We start from the raw sequence: 20,181 nt of genomic DNA on the forward strand, positions 1-20,181 counted from the left end.
GTCTGCCTCTCTGCTCTGCAGTCCGCGCTCTGTTTAAGGTAAACTGGGATTTTACAGCTCCATCAGGTTTTAGAGTTTTCACTGTCAGCTGGTGAGGTTTATCAGGACTTTGGGACTCACCCCTTCTGATTTGTGAATTATTGGTCCGTCTTCTGTTCGATATGTTGGCTGATTGATGTGATGATTGATCACTGAAAGGTAAATCAGGATCAATGGTGTGTAAATTCCTGCTCCATGATGTTTTATTTGTTCTGGATGAATCAGCAGGAGGAGTCTGTATGAAGAAAGTTAATATTTGATCTTTGATTTGACTCATCTGATCAAAAACCTTCAACATGTATCCGGCCAATCAGACGGCTTCATTTAGAGCAGTGAGGTGAGGAAATGGAGCGAAGAGGAGCAGCAGTAAAGCTGTAACACCGTGAAGACACGAGTCGCTTAAATGTGGTGTTTGTTTGTTCTGAGTTTGGTTGGTGGTCACCCCCCAGGTCAGAATCACTTTGATGATCTAACATCTGATCCAGAGTCTGTTCCTGACTGCCGATCCAAAAACGCTCTAAATGTCACAGCCCTGGATGGAGGCGTCGCCATAGCAACGGCCCCCGAGGCTCATGGGTAGAGTAGCATTTAGACTCAGTTAACAGACAAACTGGTTTAGAGGTCAGATTGATGGTCTGAGGCAGGAAATACCAAAATACCACCTGAACCTGAGGCTCCGCCCACCACACACCTGCATTCTCCTGATGACTCAATATTGATCCTAATGACTCAATACTGGTCCTGATTGGATTTTGACGTCAAGATCGTGCGTGTGTGTGTTTGTGTGTGTGTATATGTGCGTTCGTGCGTGTGTGTGTGTGTGTGTGTATATGTGATTGTGTGTGTATATGTATGTGTGTATATGTGATTGCGTGCGTGCGTGTGTGTGTATGTGTGAGTGTGTGTGTGCGTGCGCGCGCGCGCGCGTGTGTGTATGCGCGTGTGTGTGTGTGTGTGTGTGTGTGTGTGTGTGTGTGTGGTGAGACTTCCTGTCTGTCTCTGCCTCTCTGAATTTGAAGCTAATCTTAGGTCACATGACCAGACTCCTTATCACCATGGAAACCAGCTGGCTTGAACTGTGTTACATAAGAGAGGATGTCACTGCGCTGACATCATCAGGTTCTGCAGAGCTTGTACTGGTGTATACTGGATCATACTGGTGTATACTGGATTATACCGGTGTATACTGGATCATACTGGTGTATACTGGATTATACTGGTGTATACTGGATTATACCGGTGTATACTGGATCATACTGGTGTATACTGGATTATACCGGTGTATACTGGATTATACTGGTGTATACTGGATTATACTGGTGTATACTGGATCATACTGGTGTATTCTGATATATACTGATGCATACAGATTTATACTGCTGTATCCTGGTTTATACTGGCACATACTGGTTTAGACTGGCATATACAGGTTAACACTGGTTTTTGCTGCTGTATACAGGGACATTCCAGTTTAAATTGGCCCATATTAATTTCTAATGGTCTAGACTGTGTTTGTACTGGTGTATACTCATGTGTGGTGCTTAATATTGGTTTATACTGGTGTATGTTGGTGTATTCTGGTTTATGGTGCTGCTGTCCTGGTCTTTACTGGTTTATACTGGTGTATGATTATCGTGGTGGTTTATGACACATTTTTCCTGGTTTATTATGAGAATTTAAAAAGATAACAGTGGTTTTTAGGTGTGATTCTGGTTTTTAGAGTGAATACTGGGGTGTACTGGTTTCTAGGGATATTTCACTGATGATAAAAACTGGTTTATATTAGGTTGTAGAATTTAAGGTGGTTTGTGATGATTATAAAGTAATTTTAATGGTTTCTGGTGTTTTTAAAACTGGTTTGTTGGTCTGTGATGATTTTACTGGTGAAGAATATAAACTGTCTGATATTGGTTTGTATGAGTGATATTGATCATCATGATCAGCTGACTGTCAAGAAGCTGTATTGTTAAAGGTTCAGGCGAATGGACTTGTTGCTATGACAACAGAAAACCAGCTTCAAAGACCAAAGACATCCTGACCCTGACAGCTTGTTCGAAGGCCCTGCTCTTGTTTTGGTGTTTGAATCAGCTGCTGCAGGTCGGAGCTGCTGATTGGCCGGATCTGAGGGATTCGCTGTGTTGTTGTTGGTCTCTTTTGGTTCTTCTCTCACTGTGCTGGATTAACAAACTGTTTAATCCTCATTATTACAGATTAGAAACACACACGCACACACATCCGTCACTGTGACGACCACACTGTAAAACACAGGAAGTATGTTGTTTTTTATTAAGATAATAAATAGACAGTTTTTTATTTGATGAGTTGAATTATTGATCCGCTGACAGTTTAAGGGTGAAACCATTGATTTTTATGGTATATAAAGATCGCCCCCTGCTGTCCAGCTGCAGTATAACCCCGCCCCTCCTGTGTTAGCAGATGGGACGTGGACCGAACTAAAACCTCAAAGTACACATTAAATACATCATCCTCAAAATGTCTGATGTATGGGCCTTTTTCGGATAACTCTGGTTTTAATTAAAGGGGTGATGACCGAGCCCCTCCCCGCGCCCCCCGATCATGACTGAGCAGAGTCCAAAAGAAAGATGGCGGGTCGTCCGTCCATCTCAACAAGGGGTTAATCCTCCCACAGCGAGGCATTCGAGGCACGCAGGAGCTCTGACACTCCTCCCTGATAATCCTCCCACAGTTAAACTCCCCCTCCTCCCCCACAGAGAGGAGGAGAAACTGAGCAGGTAAACAGAAGAGATTCACGTCTGAGTGACTCACCGGCTGATTACAGATCAGACTGTGAGAGGAAGGGATGTGTCAACATGCTCAGCTTCCTGTCTGTAACTGACCAATCAGAGGAGACGATGAAGTTAATGTGGAGAAATCTGTTGATTTGAGATCAGACAGACAAACAGATCTGAGGTCAGCAGAGAACACACTGTCCGATCTGAAATACAGGAAGTAAATAACATCTCAGCCCTGGACTTACTGTTTCCACTGTATGGCCAAAAGTCTGTGGACGCTCCTCCTCAAACATGATGCTTTAGACAGGAAATGTTCTGCCTCTGAAATGATGTGAGTGACACAGATTTATCCAGTTTCATCAGTAAACATGGAATGACCGGTCAATAACAGCTCTAATGTCGCTGTAAGCAGGTCGAAATGTTCATTAATGGATTATTTCACAACTAGAACTCAAGCAGAGGTGCTGTCTGCATTGATCCCATCAGGTGAAGCCTTTTAGTGGTTAATCCTCAGTTTGTATTTAAAAGAGTCTGAATGTTTCAGTTCAGCTGCAACGACAATTAATAATTGTTTGGATCAGTTAATCTGCTGATTATTGCTCCGTTAATTGATTAGCCTTTAAAACAATTTTTTAATTGACTCACGTATGACAAAGAGAAGCTGAGACCAGAGAATATCTGAGAAATGACTGAAGTGATTCATTGATCATCAGAATTGATGAGCTGACTCATCGTTTCAGTGCTGAGGAGTTTGTCAGGAAGTCACGTCGCATTTAAAAGCAGATTGTTTTGTCAGTTCTGTGCGATGGAAAGACTCCAGCTGATGTGTTCCACTATCACACAAAGCTGCAGTGTTCAGCTGTCCACATACTTCTGGCCATGTAGTGTTTATTACAGTAACTGTGTGCATCACAGGTCTGTGTCCTCGGCTCCGTTTACTTTCTGCTAACCCAATACAGAACCTCATTTAGAAATGTGCCGTTTTTAGGAAAGAGGCAGCACACTGGGTTTTATTGACTGCTGTCCTGCAGGAAAACAGAGCAGCAGAAACGAAACCTGGAGCAGGTGGACCAGTCCACACCGGCTTCCTGTCCACTATGTCTCACAGAGGAGTTTCTAATAATTTGTCCACCTTCGCTGATAGAAGCTGATGGGATGTCTGAAGTCACAGTCTGAATGTGTTGCATCAGGATGAGACGTCGTGGTTAAAGAACTCTGCTGTGTCTCCAGAACAGTCGGCCATTATCCTGCCTCATAACCCCCCCCACCCCACCCCCCCTCCGAGACGCTCAGTGCCACAAACAAACAAACCCACAATCGGTGTGATTCACACAGACTCGAACAGCATCCGTTTAGGTTTTATGACAGTTTTACTGAAAACTGTAAAACTGGTGCATCACATGACAGACTTTATGTTCTTTAAAACAGATTTATAGCATCATTATTATTAACATCACATTTATGATGTTTTGTTATTAACCATCAAAGCAGAACATTAAACACACAAGAAGCTGCTGAAGTCACGATGTTAAACTGATGATGATTGATTCATTGTATTTGATGTATTGTATTAGTTTCACAGAGTTATACAGAGTTTTACTGAGTTTCAGAGTTTCACAGAGTTTCACAGATATTTGCAGAGTTTCACAGAGTTTCACAGAGTTTCACAGAGTTTCACAGAGTTTCACAGAGTTTCAGAGTTTTGCAGAGTTTCAGAGTTTTACAGAGTTTTACAGAGTTTTGCAGAGTTTCACAGAGTTTCCCAGAGTTTCAGAGTTTCACAGAGTTTTACAGAGTTTCAGAGTTTCACAGTTTCACAGAGTTTTACAGAGTTTTGCAGTTTTACAGAGTTTCACAGATTTTCAGAGTTTCACAGAGTTTCACAGAGTTTTACAGAGTTTTACAGAGTTTTACAGAGTTTCAGAGTTTCAGAGTTTTACAGAGTTTTACAGAGTTTCAGAGTTTCACAGAGTTTTACAGAGTTTCACAGAGTTTAACAGTGTTTTGCAGTGTTTTACTGAGTTTCAGAGTTTTGCAGTGTTTTGCAGTGTTTTACTGAGTTTCAGAGTTTTGCAGTGTTTTACTGAGTTTCAGAGTTTCACAGTGTTTTGCAGTGTTTTACTGAGTTTCAGTGTTTTGCAGTGTTTCACAGAGTTTCACAGAGTTTCACAGAGTTTCACAGAGTTTCAGAGTTTTACAGAGTTTCAGAGTTTCACAGAGTTTCACAGAGTTTCGCAGTTTTGCAGTGTTTTGCAGTGTTTTACTGAGTTTCAGAGTTTCACAGAGTTTCACAGATATTTGCAGAGTTTCACAGAGTTTCAGAGTTTTGCAGTGTTTTGCAGTGTTTTACTGGGTTTTGCAGAGTTTCACAGAGTTTCACAGAGTTTTACAGAGTTTCACAGTTTCACAGTTTCCCAGAGTTTCAGAGTTTCACAGAGTTTTACAGAGTTTTACAGAGTTTTACAGAGTTTCGCAGAGTTTCCCAGAGTTTCAGAGTTTCAGAGTTTTACAGAGTTTTACAGAGTTTCAGAGTTTCAGAGTTTTGCAGAGTTTCAGAGTTTTAGAGTTTTACAGAGTTTTACAGAGTTTCACAGAGTTTCCCAGAGTTTCAGAGTTTCACAGAGTTTTACAGAGTTTCACAGTTTCACAGAGTTTTACAGAGTTTTGCAGTTTTACAGAGTTTTACAGAGTTTCACAGTTTCCCAGAGTTTCAGAGTTTCACAGAGTTTTACAGAGTTTTGCAGTTTTACAGAGTTTCACAGATTTTCAGAGTTTCACAGAGTTTCACAGAGTTTTACAGAGTTTTACAGAGTTTCAGAGTTTCAGAGTTTTACAGAGTTTTACAGAGTTTCAGAGTTTCACAGAGTTTTACAGAGTTTCACAGAGTTTAACAGTGTTTTGCAGTGTTTTACTGAGTTTCAGAGTTTTGCAGTGTTTTGCAGTGTTTTACTGAGTTTCAGAGTTTTGCAGTGTTTTACTGAGTTTCAGAGTTTCACAGTGTTTTGCAGTGTTTTACTGAGTTTCAGAGTTTTGCAGTGTTTTGCAGTGTTTTACAGAGTTTCAGAGTTTCACAGAGTTTCAGAGTTTCACAGAGTTTCACAGAGTTTCAGAGTTTCACAGAGTTTCACAGAGTTTCAGAGTTTTACAGAGTTTCAGAGTTTCACAGAGTTTCGCAGTTTTGCAGTGTTTTGCAGTGTTTTACTGAGTTTCAGAGTTTCACAGAGTTTCACAGATATTTGCAGAGTTTCACAGAGTTTCAGAGTTTTGCAGTGTTTTGCAGTGTTTTACTGGGTTTTGCAGAGTTTCACAGAGTTTTACAGAGTTTCACAGTTTCACAGTTTCCCAGAGTTTCAGAGTTTCACAGAGTTTTACAGAGTTTTACAGAGTTTCCCAGAGTTTCCCAGAGTTTCAGAGTTTCAGAGTTTTACAGAGTTTTACAGAGTTTCAGAGTTTTGCAGAGTTTCAGAGTTTCAGAGTTTTAGAGTTTTACAGAGTTTTACAGAGTTTCACAGAGTTTCACAGAGTTTCCCAGAGTTTCAGAGTTTCACAGAGTTTTACAGAGTTTCACAGTTTCACAGAGTTTTACAGAGTTTTGCAGTTTTACAGAGTTTCACAGAGTTTCACAGAGTTTTACAGAGTTTTACAGAGTTTCAGAGTTTCAGAGTTTTGCAGTGTTTTGCAGTGTTTTACTGAGTTTCAGAGTTTTGCAGTGTTTTACTGAGTTTCAGAGTTTTACAGAGTTTCACAGTGTTTTGCAGTGTTTTACTGAGTTTCAGAGTTTTGCAGTGTTTTGCAGTGTTTTACTGGGTTTTGCAGTTTTGTACAGAGTTTTACAGAGTGAAGGTCAGAGCTGCAGGATCACTTCAAACACTCCAACCATCAGTCAGCTCAGCTGCACATTTGTAAAACAGGTGCATGATGGGAGTTGATGACGTGTGTCTATTTTCCATCACAGCTGTGATGTTAATGATGGCGGCCATCTTTCTCTGACCTCAGCGATGCAGGAGACGCAGCAGACTGACTGTGGTTCAGTTTGTCTTTACGCTCATCACACGTCCTCAGAGTTTACGCTGACCTTTGACCCCTGTCACTCCTCCATCTTTGGATACTTTTGGTACATGTTGCATGTATTTGTAGTTTTTATCCTTTGTTTCTTTTTTCCTGATTTTCAACACACCACATTGCATTTTGCTCCACGTTAGTTTAAATATTGAATAAAAACACACTTTGACCAGCCACTCTGTCACAGATCGCAGAGATTCAGAGTCAGTTTGAATGAATTCAGTAACCACGGTGACGTGTCGGACATCTGACCGGCCTCTTCTCCATAGCAACAGCAGCCGAGGCTCATGGGTACTGCAGTGTTTGAGATGTGCAGATAGTTTGTGTCTCTTCATGAAGAGTCCGGATGTTTCAGACAACTAGTGTTGATAATAAAGTTAATAATAACTTTATTCATATCACCTTGAAAACAAATTAAAAAATCTAAAATAAAATAAAATAATCTGAAGAGTAGAAACAGAGAGCATCAGTTCAGAAAGACGACTGCTCCTCTGACTTCTGTGCACCTCCTCCTGTCCTTCCTCTCCTCCTTTCTCTCCTCCTTTCTCTCCTACTTCCTCTCTTCCTTCCTCTCTTCCTTCCTCTCCTCCTGCACCTCATTTTACTCCTCTTCCATTTTTTTCTTTCCTTCATTGTAGTACCTCTTTCTCCTTTTTTCTCTCTGATCTTCGCTTGGAGTGACTCCTCCTCCTGCTCCTCCTCCTTTCTCCTGCTCTCCATTCTTACAGTAGGTGTGTGTGTGTGTGTGTGTGTGTTTCCTGCCGTCTCTAACTTCACTCTCTCCAAACCTGTGGAGCCTTCAGGTGTCTCTAAAGTTGCAGGAAAACTCAGTGTTTTCTCTCTGGCTGAGTTTTCTTCTTTTTCAAAGTGAGGAGCAGATTTTCTCTTCGTCCGAGGGACAGAGTTTGAGTTGATGGGGTATCAGAGGAGCCTGTGGCGCAGTCTGGCTGGAGGAGGTGCAGGTGCAGGAGATGTTGCCGTGGTGAGGTGTTCGTGCTCAGACGAGGAGGTGAAGATCTCCTTCAGGAGCGTCGGGGAGGAGCGGCGGCTCGGGCGAGTCTTTGCCCGCCGCTGGTTCGGTGAGTCGCTGCAGAGGTTTAAAACACGGCTGCTCTCACAGTTTTGGTCCGAGTCATTTCCAACATTTTCAGATATTTGTCTCTTATAAACAGGAAGTCTCAGACACTGACTGCCTTTTGCCTTTTTATGTGATCATACATTCATTTCTCATATATTTATTCCTGAAAAGTTTGAAACTTGGAAAGTTTACGTGAACGATTTAAAGTTCTGCTTTTAAACTGAAGCTTTTTTTGGTCTTATATGAACATATTTTAGTTTTTTGTCAGATCCATGTTGTCTTGTTTGTTCCATCATAGAAAACATGCTCTGATCTTTGTGGTGGTCCTAACGGCTGCAGAGGTCAAAGGTCACCCGTGTGTGTTTGAATGTAACACTGAGCTGTGACTGGTCCACACACTCACATGTTATCAAGTTTAAGTGGCTGGAGTCCATAAGTCTCCTTCCTGCTGGGTCAGTGAACGCCTCGCTGACTTCACACTGGCAGGAAGCCAAACAGCTAACGGACAGAGTGTGTGTGTGTGTGTGTGAGTGTGAGTGTGTGAGTGTGTGCGCGCGCTCTGTTTGAATGAAAACAATTTTACAAAGTGCAGGCTGGCCACTTCAAACAGGACACACACACGCACTCACACACACACACACACTCTCACACACATGCACTCACACACACACACTCTCACACACACACACTCTCACACACACACACACTCACACACACACACTCTCTCACACACACACACACCACACACTCTCTCACACACACACACACACACACTCTCACACACACACTCTCACACACACACACACACACCACACACTCTCACACACACACTCTCACACACACTCACACACACTCTCAGTCTTCTGCAGGAAGGTTTTTCTTCTGTTTGAAGGACAAACTGAGTTGAAGAAGTTGATATTTGATGAAGAGTAGCAGAAGCAGTCTGCAGGGAGCAGTGCTGCTGTGTCCCCTTCAGGTACAGGAAACAAACACGTGTGTCCTCTGTCTCAGGTGGACTGTCATTGTCTCTGGTCTTCAGGTATTGTGGTTAGCCGGTAGCTTTGCTAACGCTGACCGAAACCTCATGGCGGCTGGTTTGAGCAGCAAAGGTGTGAAACTGCAGCGAATCATCGTGATCACATCATGAATCAATCGGTGTTAACGATCCGATCAGATCGGTGTGAGCAAACAGCTTCATCTTGTCAAATGACAGTCGAAGCTGTTTGAGTGGAGGAAACTTGCTGAGATGTGATTGGATGTCTGAAACGTAATGTAATGTGATTGGCTGATTGGAGAGCGATGAGGCAGAGAGGAACCGTCCACAGTCAGTTCAAACTTTATTGAACAGGTTGGATGAGCTGGTTTTCAGTCTCAGTTTGTGATGGAGGTGTGTTTCTTTATCCTGCTGTTGCAGAGTTCTGGATTCTGGGGGGACCCACAGAGTCGGACTGTGAAAGCTGGTCTGGCAGGGACAGACTGATCTGAGCTGTTTGTTGAGCTACGTGAAGTGACACAAACAGGATTTGTCTCCTGCTCCTTCAAACCTGTTGCAGTCTTTCAGTTCCTGAGGTGTTCAACAGATAAAAACCCCCCAGGTGTGGGCAGACTGTCTGAATCTCTGAACCCGACAGGTCTGAAAACCACCAACCATCTGTTTACGCTGGAAGATCTTCCTGATCTGTCTTTTATTGTGAAAGTCGCCCTCAGTGTGACGGTAGAAGCTCAGCGATCGTAGTGAGACTCTTACTGTGAAAGTCTGGCCTCTGTGTGTGGAGATCACAGCGGCCTCTGATGGACGCTGGAGGAAGTGCAGCTGCTGGAGGACGAGGTGTCTCCAACCTGCAGTATTCAGAGGAAATGTCACATGATTTTGTGGTTTGTGCTGTTCCATCATCTCTTTTTTAAAGTGTAAGATCTTTTCTTTTGTGATGGAGTAAAATTCTGTATTTATATTCTGCTCTGTGTTGACTTTATGAAGATGTTTTCATTCATCTGGAGGTTTTCTGCTGGATCAGGAAGCGTCCTGTTGATGTGCTGTTGAGCTATGAAAATGTTGTGATGTCATTCCGATCAGACCTGTCAATCACCCCTCTCCTCCTCAGAGTCCTCCCGCCTGTCCACTGCCTCCATCAGCAGTAATGAACGTGCTCCCTCTGCCACGCCCTCCGACTCCTCCGACCGCCGCCCGGTGAGCCTGATCTCCACGCTGTCCTCCGGGTCCGGATCCTCCCGAGACGACAACCTCGTCCCGCCGCAGTCCGCCCGAACCCCCGACCTGGACTTGGACCTGAGCCCTGCAGGGGGCGCTGCAGACGGTGAGGGGGGGTCGTGGCCACGCCCCGAGCCTGACAGAAGGGGGCAGGGACTCGGCCTGATACACAACAACAACAAAGAGTTCACGCCGAGTCGGGCTTCGAGCCGCCGCCTGCAGACGTCGCCGTTCATAGCCAGAAGCATGGCACCAAACCCTCAGCTGACCTACCTGGACCGGGTCGTCATGGAGATCATCGAGACGGAGAGGATGTACGTCAGAGACCTGCGCATGATTGTAGAGGTGAGTCGCTGAAGACGCTTTCATCTTCTTTCAGAAAACTAAGACAGAATTAAAGGAACCTCGAACACTTCCTGTTCAACGGTTGACTGTCGGTCAGTATCCGTCGCCCCCCCGAGGTATCTCGAGGTGCCTGAGTCTGTGGTCCTCGCAGACATTTCCTCCTGCTGCAGCTTCACATTAAAAGCATTTAACTGCAGAAAAACAATCTGACTTTAATTTGTAAGTATTCACAGGAAATGCAGTGAGTCAGTGAGCTTTGCACTGGCCGCTATCGTTCATCAAAACAAAGTGACAGCAGATCAGTTTGAAATATTGTTTGAGCAGCTACAGGCTGCACAGCCTGTTAAATGGAAAATTAATAAAATGTAACAACATACATTCGATTCATTTTCACAAATAACAGATACAGTCATTTTAAAATTAAATATTAAGATATTAGAATAAATACTTTAATGATGAAATATGAGCTAAACAAATTCAGGTTGTTGTTATGAAGAAGTCAGTCAGTGATTAAAACTCCTGAATACGAACGTTGTGTTAATGTGAAGCAGCAGCAGGAAATGTTGTGTTAGCATTAGCGGTACGCTAATCCAGCTGCAGCATTTCATCATGATATAAATACGCTGACTGACCAGCGGAGAAAACAGCATCACAGACAGGGCGTGATTTCAGTAAAACTGTCTGAATGTCCTGATGAATGTCCTCACATGTCCTGATGAATGTCCTCACATGTCCTGATGAATGTCCTCACATGTCCTGATGCTGCTTCACAGGAAAGAACAAAAGTAAACAAGAGGAAGACAAGTACGAAGCTTCCAGCTAAGACAGAACAAGTGCATATAACTGCATGAAAACATATTTATTCACCTAAAAATGTATCAACAATACAAAAAAAACATGTTTAACAGTTTAACACTGGAAGAGCTAACCTTTACCTATCAAAATAAAAGCATCAGAAATCCACGTGGGATGTTAAAATGCTGTGTTCATCACATTTCTCTGGTGGCTGTATCAAAACAAACACACACACTGTACTAATTAGCACTAATTATCACTAATTATCACTAATTATCACCACGATTGTTCTCCTGCAAATAAAAACGTCTGCCATCAGAAACAATAATGACCGAAACCCTCATGTGAAAATAGAAATTATGCCATAAAACCACATGGAAATACTGATTTTGAGTTTTTATGTGCTGACTTTATTCATGTCGTCAAAAACCAGCTTCACTTCCTGTAGAAATCACCCACGTTTAGTTCAGGTGACGCTGGGACAGAGAACCGTCGGAGCTCCTCTAAATAACGCCGCCGTCACAGACTATAATTACCTGGTTAAGATGTTCTGCAGCAACAGGATTAACTGCTTATGTAACAGTGAGGATCACACATAAACCTGAACCCAGAGTGAAGATCTGAGCCTGCAGGCTGCCGCACACAGAGAGAGAACGCAAACACGCCGACGGAGAAATGTCCTGCAGTCAGTGAGACCCTAAACGCAACCATGTGATGAACAGAAGTGACTGAAGCCTGAAACGGTGACACAGTCTGTCGTCACAGAAACAAATCAAACCAGATAATTAAAAACAAGACAAGAATAAAAAGGAAGAAAAGACCCGACAGAGCAGAATCAGATGATTTATTCTAATAAAATATTTCAGTTTTTATTCATAAAACAAGCAAAAAAATTACAAAATGGTTTCTGTGTGAATTAATCGTTAAAATCAATTAAAAAATATGGGAAATGAAAAGTCCTACTTTTTATTGATTAACAAAATGATTATTATTTTAGATTTGATTCAGAATATGAGATAATTAAAACTTCCAATTAAATCAAGAAATAATTAATTTCAAAATGTTTAAATGATGATAAACAACAAAAATCTTCATTAATTTCTAAACATTAATAAATCGTCTGTGAATAAAAAGTAGAAATCAACATGACATTCAGATCAGAGTGATTGAGCCAAACAGAAAGTAATTGGATTACTGTCAGCTTCTCACATGATGTCAGTCTGCCACCTGCTGGACAAACTGAGACACGACAGCAAGAAAGACTATTTGTACTGACGGCCTTCCTCCTCAGACTGTGATTGGCTTAGAAAATATTTTAGATTTTAACTTTTGTTTCCTCTGTTCCTCCTTCTTTCCTTCCTCACCTGTTTTCCTTCCCTTCCTTGTTCCTCCCTCCTTTCTTCCTCCCCTCGTCTCTCTTTCCTCCCTCACCCCTTTCCTTCCTTCCCTCTTCGTCTCCTTGTTTCCTCTCCTCTCTCGCCTCCTCCCCCCAGGATTACCTGGCTCACATCATCGATCAGTGCGACCTGTCGATCCGTCCCGAGCAGGTCTGCTCTCTGTTCGGAAACATCGAGGACATCTACGAGTTCAACAGGTGAGCGAGCTCGGGTTCGTGTTCATGTTGCAGGTTGATGGTCACCTGTCCGTCAGGCGCAGTGACGAGAAGCTGCAGAGCAGATCTGTGAACAGTGAGGTCAGTGATGAGCAGTGACAGCGATGAAACGGCGAGTTTCTACTGATGAAGGAGATTTCAGTCAGTTCACATTTAATGACAGGATGAAGAACAGCTGCCCTTTGAGGCTGAGCTGGATGTAAAAACTGGGTGATTAATGTCAGCTCGTGTGATGAAGATGTGATGAAGATGTGATTCAGGGAAACACTCGACTGTGACCGAGTCTCTGGAGCTCTTCATCATCAGATAGAGCTGTCCTTGAACTCATCGTGGTCACATGTGTTCATTCTGAAAAAGAATCGATCACTTTCAGTCCATTTTCACGCTTTCACTCCACCTGCCGAAGAAGTGAAGCGTCGAAAGCTCCAGAAGGAGCCGCTAAAGGGACCTGTGACTGACGCTAGCTCAGCAGCAGTGGAGATGTGAGGTTTTGCTTTGTTGTTGTCGTCATGGTGACGCTGTTTCCTGTCGACAGCGAGCTGCTTCAGGATCTCGACCTGTGTGACAACGACCCCGTCGCCGTGGCCAGGTGCTTCGTCATGAAGGTGAACTGACAGCTTTCACTGAACGTCCTCAATGTTAACACGAATATTTCTCTTCAAATTAAAAAACAAAGTGTTTCTAATCAATGCTATGCTTTAGAGAAAAATGATTGATTGACTGATTGATTGATTGACTGATTGATTGATTGATTGATTGATTGATTGATTGACTGATTGATTGACTGATTGATTGACTGATTGATTGACTGATTGATTGGTCGCGACTTGTTTCTTTTTCTGGAGATAAACGATGTTTTTGTGGTTCTCATAAATTCTCACCATCACACTGAAACATGTAAAAATATCAGATGTAATGATCTTAATTTCTGTTTGGTGTAAACGCGATGATGTCTCATTTCAGAGCGAGTACTTTGAGATCTACACACAGTACTGCACCAACTACCCAAAGTGAGTACTGACTGCAGGATCATACAGCGAGTACTTCAGGACCACCGGGTCCCTTCAGCAGCTTTCAGCAGTATCTCAGACTGAGTCTGTCTGGTTGTTCCTTCACATCGTAACGTTCACACCGGGTTCTTTCTGTTCACACGCTGCTTTACTGCCTCTACTCATTCACACCTGGTTCTTTGGTCACACCTGTTTACACCTGCTAACAGCACCTTCTATCACACATCTGATTTCACTCATTTAAACATCCTTTGTACAGATTTCTACCAGCTTACATCTGTTTCGACCTGTTTGAGCCAGTTTATACTGGTACACACCTGTTCACACCTGTTCACATCTGATAAGACCAGTGTTCCAGTTCACACCTTTTGTCTTTTTCACCCTGCCGCAGTTCGGTTGCAGCGTTGACGGAGTGTATGAGGAATAAATCTCTGGCAAAGTTTTTTCGGGAACGTCAGGCATCACTGAAGCGCTCACTGCCACTCGGTTCATACCTGCTCAAACCAGTTCAGAGGATCCTCAAATACCACCTGCTGCTCCAGGTACGACACAGCACACCTGGATGCTTTCCTCAGTCATGTAGTTTGATTTCATCTTTTCTGGGAAACAGGAGAGTGATGTCACAACCAATCAGGATAAACTCAACATGTTTTGTTGTACTCAGGTTTAATGACAATAAAGTTCAATTGAATAGCACGAAAGCACTTTATAAATAAAGTTAATAACATCGAACTGAATTTATTCAGCACCTTTCTTCACAAGTTCACAAAGTGCCTACAGGTAAAATCCAGATGAAAACATTTCACCGTGAAATAAAGTACAAAAAGAGTGAAATAAACAAATCGAATAGACGAAACATTTCAGAAGTTTTAATAAAAAGGCTTTTTATAAGAGCTGCCAGTCACCTTTAGTCCTGAAGAGGATTCAGGAACGTTTAGAAGAGTCCTGCCTGAAGCATCAACAGGTGCTTTAAAGGCTGATGGGATGGAGGCAGAACAGCTGCTGTTTGGACCAGCTGAAGCTGAGGTTTCATTTGAGTTCACCCTGAAGCCAAACAGCAGCCAAGACACGAGAACATGAAAGCATCACTGAGATGGTGATGATGATGATGATGTTTGTGCAGGAAATAGCGAAGCACTTTGACCCGGAGGAGGAGGGGTATGAGGTGGTGGAGGAGGCCATCTACACCATGACAGGAGTCGCCTGGTACATCAACGACATGAAGAGGAAACACGAACACGCCGTCAGACTGCAGGTCAGTCACATGTTCACAGTGAGGAGGGGCTAAAACAGCAGTATTCATATGAAGCTAAGCTAACAGCGACCTGCCTTTGTTCTTTGTTTCCTGTGATTTCTTCAGGAGGTTCAGTCTTTGCTGCTGAACTGGAAAGGTCCGGACCTCACCACGTACGGAGAACTGGTTCTGGAGGGAACCTTCAAAGTTCATCGGGCTAAAAACGAGAGAACGCTCTTCCTGTTCGACCGCATGCTGCTCATCACCAAACGCCGCGGCGAGCACTACGTGTACAAGACGCACATCTCTGTGAGAAGCACCGAAGCAACACACAAACACCAGATTCATATCAAAGTGCTTCACAGCGTAGACAGTCTAGAACTGAACCACGTCCAAGCAAACACGGCGTGATCAGGACAAACGGAAAGACTCTGCAGCCGAGAAAAGCTAACGTTGTGTTGCACTGCCTCAGCAGAGAGATGGCGCTGTGTTATTTAAAACATGAAATAAGCTCCACGCTGCAGAAGCTAACAGACAGGTGCTAACAGAGAGGTGCTAACAGACAGGGGCAAACAGACAGGGGCTAACGGAGAGGTGCTAACAGACGGGAGCTAACAAACCAGAGCTAACAGAGAGGTGCTAACTGATGGAAGCTAACAGACAGGAGCTAACAGATGGGAGCTAATAGAGAGTTGCTAACTGATGGAATGCTAACAGACAGGGCTAACAGACAGGAGTTAATTGATGGGAGCAAACAGATGGGAGCTGACAGACAGGGGCTAACAAACACAGGCTAACAGACAGGGGCTAACAAACACAGGCTAACAGACACGGGCTAACAAACGGGAATTAACTGGCGGGAGCTAACAGACGGGAGTTAACTGATGGGGGCTAACAGACAAGAGCTAACAGACAAGAGCTAACGGATGGGAGATTCAGATGCTGCTGAAAGTCAGATTATAAGACATGAAAGTAGTTTGACTCTTCAAACAGACGTTTAGTCGAAATGTGTCTTTATTTCTCTCTTTGCTTCAGTGCTCCACTCTCATGCTGATTGAAAGCGCCAAAGACTCTCTGAGCTTCAGCGTGACTCATTACAAACATCCCAAACAGCCTCACACTGTCCAGGTGAGACCATCTCCACCCGTCCTCCGCCTGTCCTACACCTGTCCTCCGCCTGTCCTCCACCTGTCCTCCGCCTGTCCTCCACCTGTCCTACGCCTGTCCTACGCCTGTCCTACGCCTGTCCTCCACCTGTCCTCCGCCTGTCCTACGCCTGTCCTCCACCTGTCCTACGCCTGTCCTCCACCTCAGACTTTAATCTGTTGGTGACTTTGTGCAGCGAGTTTTCTAAAAGTTTCTGGAAACAAAGTTTGGTGAAAGAAATAAAGGAAGGAGATAAATCAGCTGAATTATACCATGTTGTTACCATGACGACAGGATATCATCTCAGAAGTTAGTTTGTTTATCAGACTATTCTTTACAAGTTTAAATATCATCTCTTACTGCGGCTGGGACATTGTTTTCATGACTTTCATCACGTTCTGCTTCACTCTGCAGTCTTTTCTCGTAGACTGCTGAATTTTGGAACAAGTAGAAAACTTTATTTCAGCTACCTTTGAAGTTCAGAATAAGTTCCAGGACGACTCAGTCCCATCATTTCACTTATTCTTTATTTTTGCTATTTTTCTTATTGACTGATTTAGTAAATTACTGAGTTAGTTTTTTATTTTCTTCATGTGCATGTGACTGAATCTGCAGCGATGAAAGGCTTCTTTGATGTTTTAATGTTTCCAGGCAAAGACGGTGGAAGAGAAGAAGCTGTGGGCTCATCACATCAAACGCATCATTCTGGAAAACCACCACGCAATCATCCCACAGAAGGTCAGAAACCAGTAACACCAGTTTAACCACAGTATGACCAGTGCTCTTCTTTATCGGAACCCCATTAGCTTCCACAGAGTGTTCACTGGTCGGCCTACAGCCTTATTGTCACATCAAGAGAAAATACAAATCAAACCACACGGTATCAGTAGAACCAAGCACGACCAGTACACATACCAGTATAACCAGCAGTATCACCAGTATGGACACCAGTATAACCAGTATCGACACCAGTATAACCAGCAGTATCACCACTATACACACCAGTATAACCAGCAGTATCACCAGTATGGACACCAGTATAACCAGTATCGACACCAGTATAACCAGCAGTATCACCAGTATACACACCAGTATAACCATTAGTTTGACCAGTATAACCAGCAGTATCACCAGTATACACACCAGTATCACTAGTATACACACCAGTATAACCAGCAGTATCACCAGTATACACACCAGTATAACCAGCAGTTTGACCAGTACACACACCAGTATGACCAGCAGTATCACCAGTATAAACACCAGTATAACCAGCAGTATAACCAGCAGTATCACCAGTATGGACACCAGTATAACCAGCAGTATCACCAGTATGGACACCAGTATAACCAGCAGTATCACCAGTATGGACACCAGTATAACCAGCAGTTTGACTAGTATGGACACCAGTATGACCAGCAGTTTGACCAGTACACACACCAGTATAACCAGCAGTATCACCAGTATGGACACCAGTATAACCAGCAGTATCACCAGTATACACACCAGTATAACCAGCAGTATCACCTGTATAGACACCAGTATACACACCTGTATAACCAGCAGTTTGACCAGTATGGACACCAGTATAACCAGCAGTTTGACCAGTATGGACACCAGTATAACCAGCAGTTTGACCAGTACAAACACCAGTATATCCAGCAGTATCACCTGTATGGACACCAGTATACACACCAGTATAACCAGCAGTTTGACCAGTATGGACACCAGTATAACCAGCAGTTTGACCAGTATGGACACCAGTATAACCAGCAGTTTGACCAGTACACACACCAGTATGACCAGCAGTATCACCAGTTTAAACACCAGTATAACCAGCAGTATAACCAGCAGTATCACCAGTATGGACACCAGTATAACCAGCAGTATCACCAGTATGGACACCAGTATAACCAGCAGTATCACCGGTATGGACACCAGTATAACCAGCAGTTTGACTAGTATGGACACCAGTATGACCAGCAGTTTGACCAGTACACACACCAGTATAACCAGCAGTATCACCAGTATGGACACCAGTATAACCAGCAGTATCACCAGTATACACACCAGTATAACCAGCAGTATCACCTGTATGGACACCAGTATACACACCAGTATAACCAGCAGTTTGACCAGTATGGACACCAGTATAACCAGCAGTTTGACCAGTATGGACACCAGTATATCCGGCAGTTTGACCAGTATAGACACCAGTATAACCAGCAGTATCACCAGTGTAAACACCAGTATAACCAGCAGTATCACCAGTATAACCACCAGTATAACCAGCAGTTTGACCAGTATGGACACCAGTATAACCAGCAGTTTGACCAGTATGGACACCAGTATAACCAGCAGTATCACCAGTATAAACACCAGTATATCCAGCAGTTTGACCAGTATGGACACCAGTATAACCAGCAGTTTGACCAGTATGGACACCAGTATAACCAGCAGTATCACCAGTATAAACACCAGTATAACCAGCAGTTTGACCAGTATGGACACCAGTATAACCAGCAGTATCACCAGTATACACACCAGTATAACCTGCAGTATCACCAGTATGGAAACCAGTATACACACCAGTATAACCAGCAGTTTGACCAGTATGGACACCAGTATAACCAGCAGTTTGACCAGTATAAGCAGCAGTTTGACCAGTATACACACCAGTATAACCAGCAGTTTGACCAGTATACACACCAGTATAACCAGCAGTATCACCAGTATACACACCAGTATAACCAGCAGTTTGACCAGTATACACACCAGTATAACCAGCAGTATCACCAGTATACACACCAGTATAACCAGCAGTTTGACCAGTATAACCACCATCAAAGATAGAAATGTCTGCTGTTTGTCGTCTTCTTGTTTCAGGCTAAAGACGCCATCTTGGAAATGAATTCCATCTGTGAGTAAATGTTGTTCAGCTGTTTGAAGACAACGAAACAATTTAAAGTGTTTTTGATTTAACTGTGATGTTTAAAGACGATGAATTATTATGATATCTGAAAGTATTCCCATTCTTTACTTTCATTCAAGTACCACAGTGTACAAGTACTGAAGTACCTCGGGATTAGTGTTATATTGATTTGTTTAACTGAATTATTACAACTGATGTATTCATGTGTGTTTAGATGTGTGTGTGTGTGTGTGTGTGTGTGTGTGTGTGTGTGTGTGTGTGTGTGTGTGACCTCAGCTGATTGAAATCATTTCAGAAACCTTGACAGAGCTCATTAGTTTCATGTCGATCAAACATCATACTTAGAAGAAGTACACCGACACTGACCGCTACCTGCTGTTGTTGATGCCGTTGTTATTGTTGTTGATGTTGTTGTTTTTGTTGTTGATGTTGTTGTTGTTATTGTTGTTATTGTTGTTATTGTTGTTGATGTTGTTGTTGTTATTGTTGTCATTGTTGTTTTTGTTGTTGTTATCGTTGTTATTGTTGTTGTCATTGTTGAGGTTGATGAGGTTGATGATGTCGTTGTTGTTATTGTTGTTGTTGATGTTGTTGTTGTCATTGTTGAGGTGATGAGGTTGATGATGTCATTGTTGTTCACCTGTAGATCCTCCCAGGTATCGCTACAGTCCTGAACGGCTGAAGAAAGCTCTGTCTTGTCATTCTGATGAGCTTCCACAAGATGGTCGTCAGGGGCGACGACAGTCAGGTAAACACACAAACAGCATGAACTACTTCCTGTTTATACATTTGTTTGTTCCTTCCATCGATATTTTCCTTTGATCTTTAAATGTAGAAACTTGTCTGTTTCATTTGTTCTTCTTCAGAGCCGACCAAACAAATACTGAAGAGCAGCAAAGGTAAGAATTCACGTTGTTGCTACTGAGGCGACTTCCTGTCTCTTGCTAGATTCACTGCCCCGTTCTT

At 43.1% G+C, this 20,181-nt stretch overlaps 1 protein-coding gene across 3 annotated transcripts in view; it reads left to right on the forward strand.

The window, feature by feature from the left end:
- LOC121622331 (pleckstrin homology domain-containing family G member 3) overlaps nt 1-20,181 on the forward strand; it is a 35,111-nt gene that overhangs the window by 8,704 nt on the left and 6,226 nt on the right. For all 3 annotated transcript variants that reach the window (XM_041959281.1, XM_041959282.1, XM_041959283.1), the window contains exons 3-14: nt 10,035-10,486; nt 12,775-12,875; nt 13,429-13,498; nt 13,857-13,903; nt 14,295-14,445; nt 15,027-15,158; nt 15,264-15,446; nt 16,173-16,265; nt 16,935-17,021; nt 19,170-19,203; nt 19,862-19,963; nt 20,082-20,114. In XM_041959281.1, coding sequence (XP_041815215.1) covers nt 10,035-10,486; nt 12,775-12,875; nt 13,429-13,498; nt 13,857-13,903; nt 14,295-14,445; nt 15,027-15,158; nt 15,264-15,446; nt 16,173-16,265; nt 16,935-17,021; nt 19,170-19,203; nt 19,862-19,963; nt 20,082-20,114 — 1,485 coding nt within the window. The remainder of the gene's footprint in view (nt 1-10,034; nt 10,487-12,774; nt 12,876-13,428; nt 13,499-13,856; nt 13,904-14,294; nt 14,446-15,026; nt 15,159-15,263; nt 15,447-16,172; nt 16,266-16,934; nt 17,022-19,169; nt 19,204-19,861; nt 19,964-20,081; nt 20,115-20,181) is intronic.

Source organism: Chelmon rostratus, chromosome 18, assembly GCF_017976325.1.
Source record: "Chelmon rostratus isolate fCheRos1 chromosome 18, fCheRos1.pri, whole genome shotgun sequence".
NCBI classification, from domain to species: Eukaryota; Metazoa; Chordata; class Actinopteri; order Chaetodontiformes; family Chaetodontidae; genus Chelmon; species Chelmon rostratus.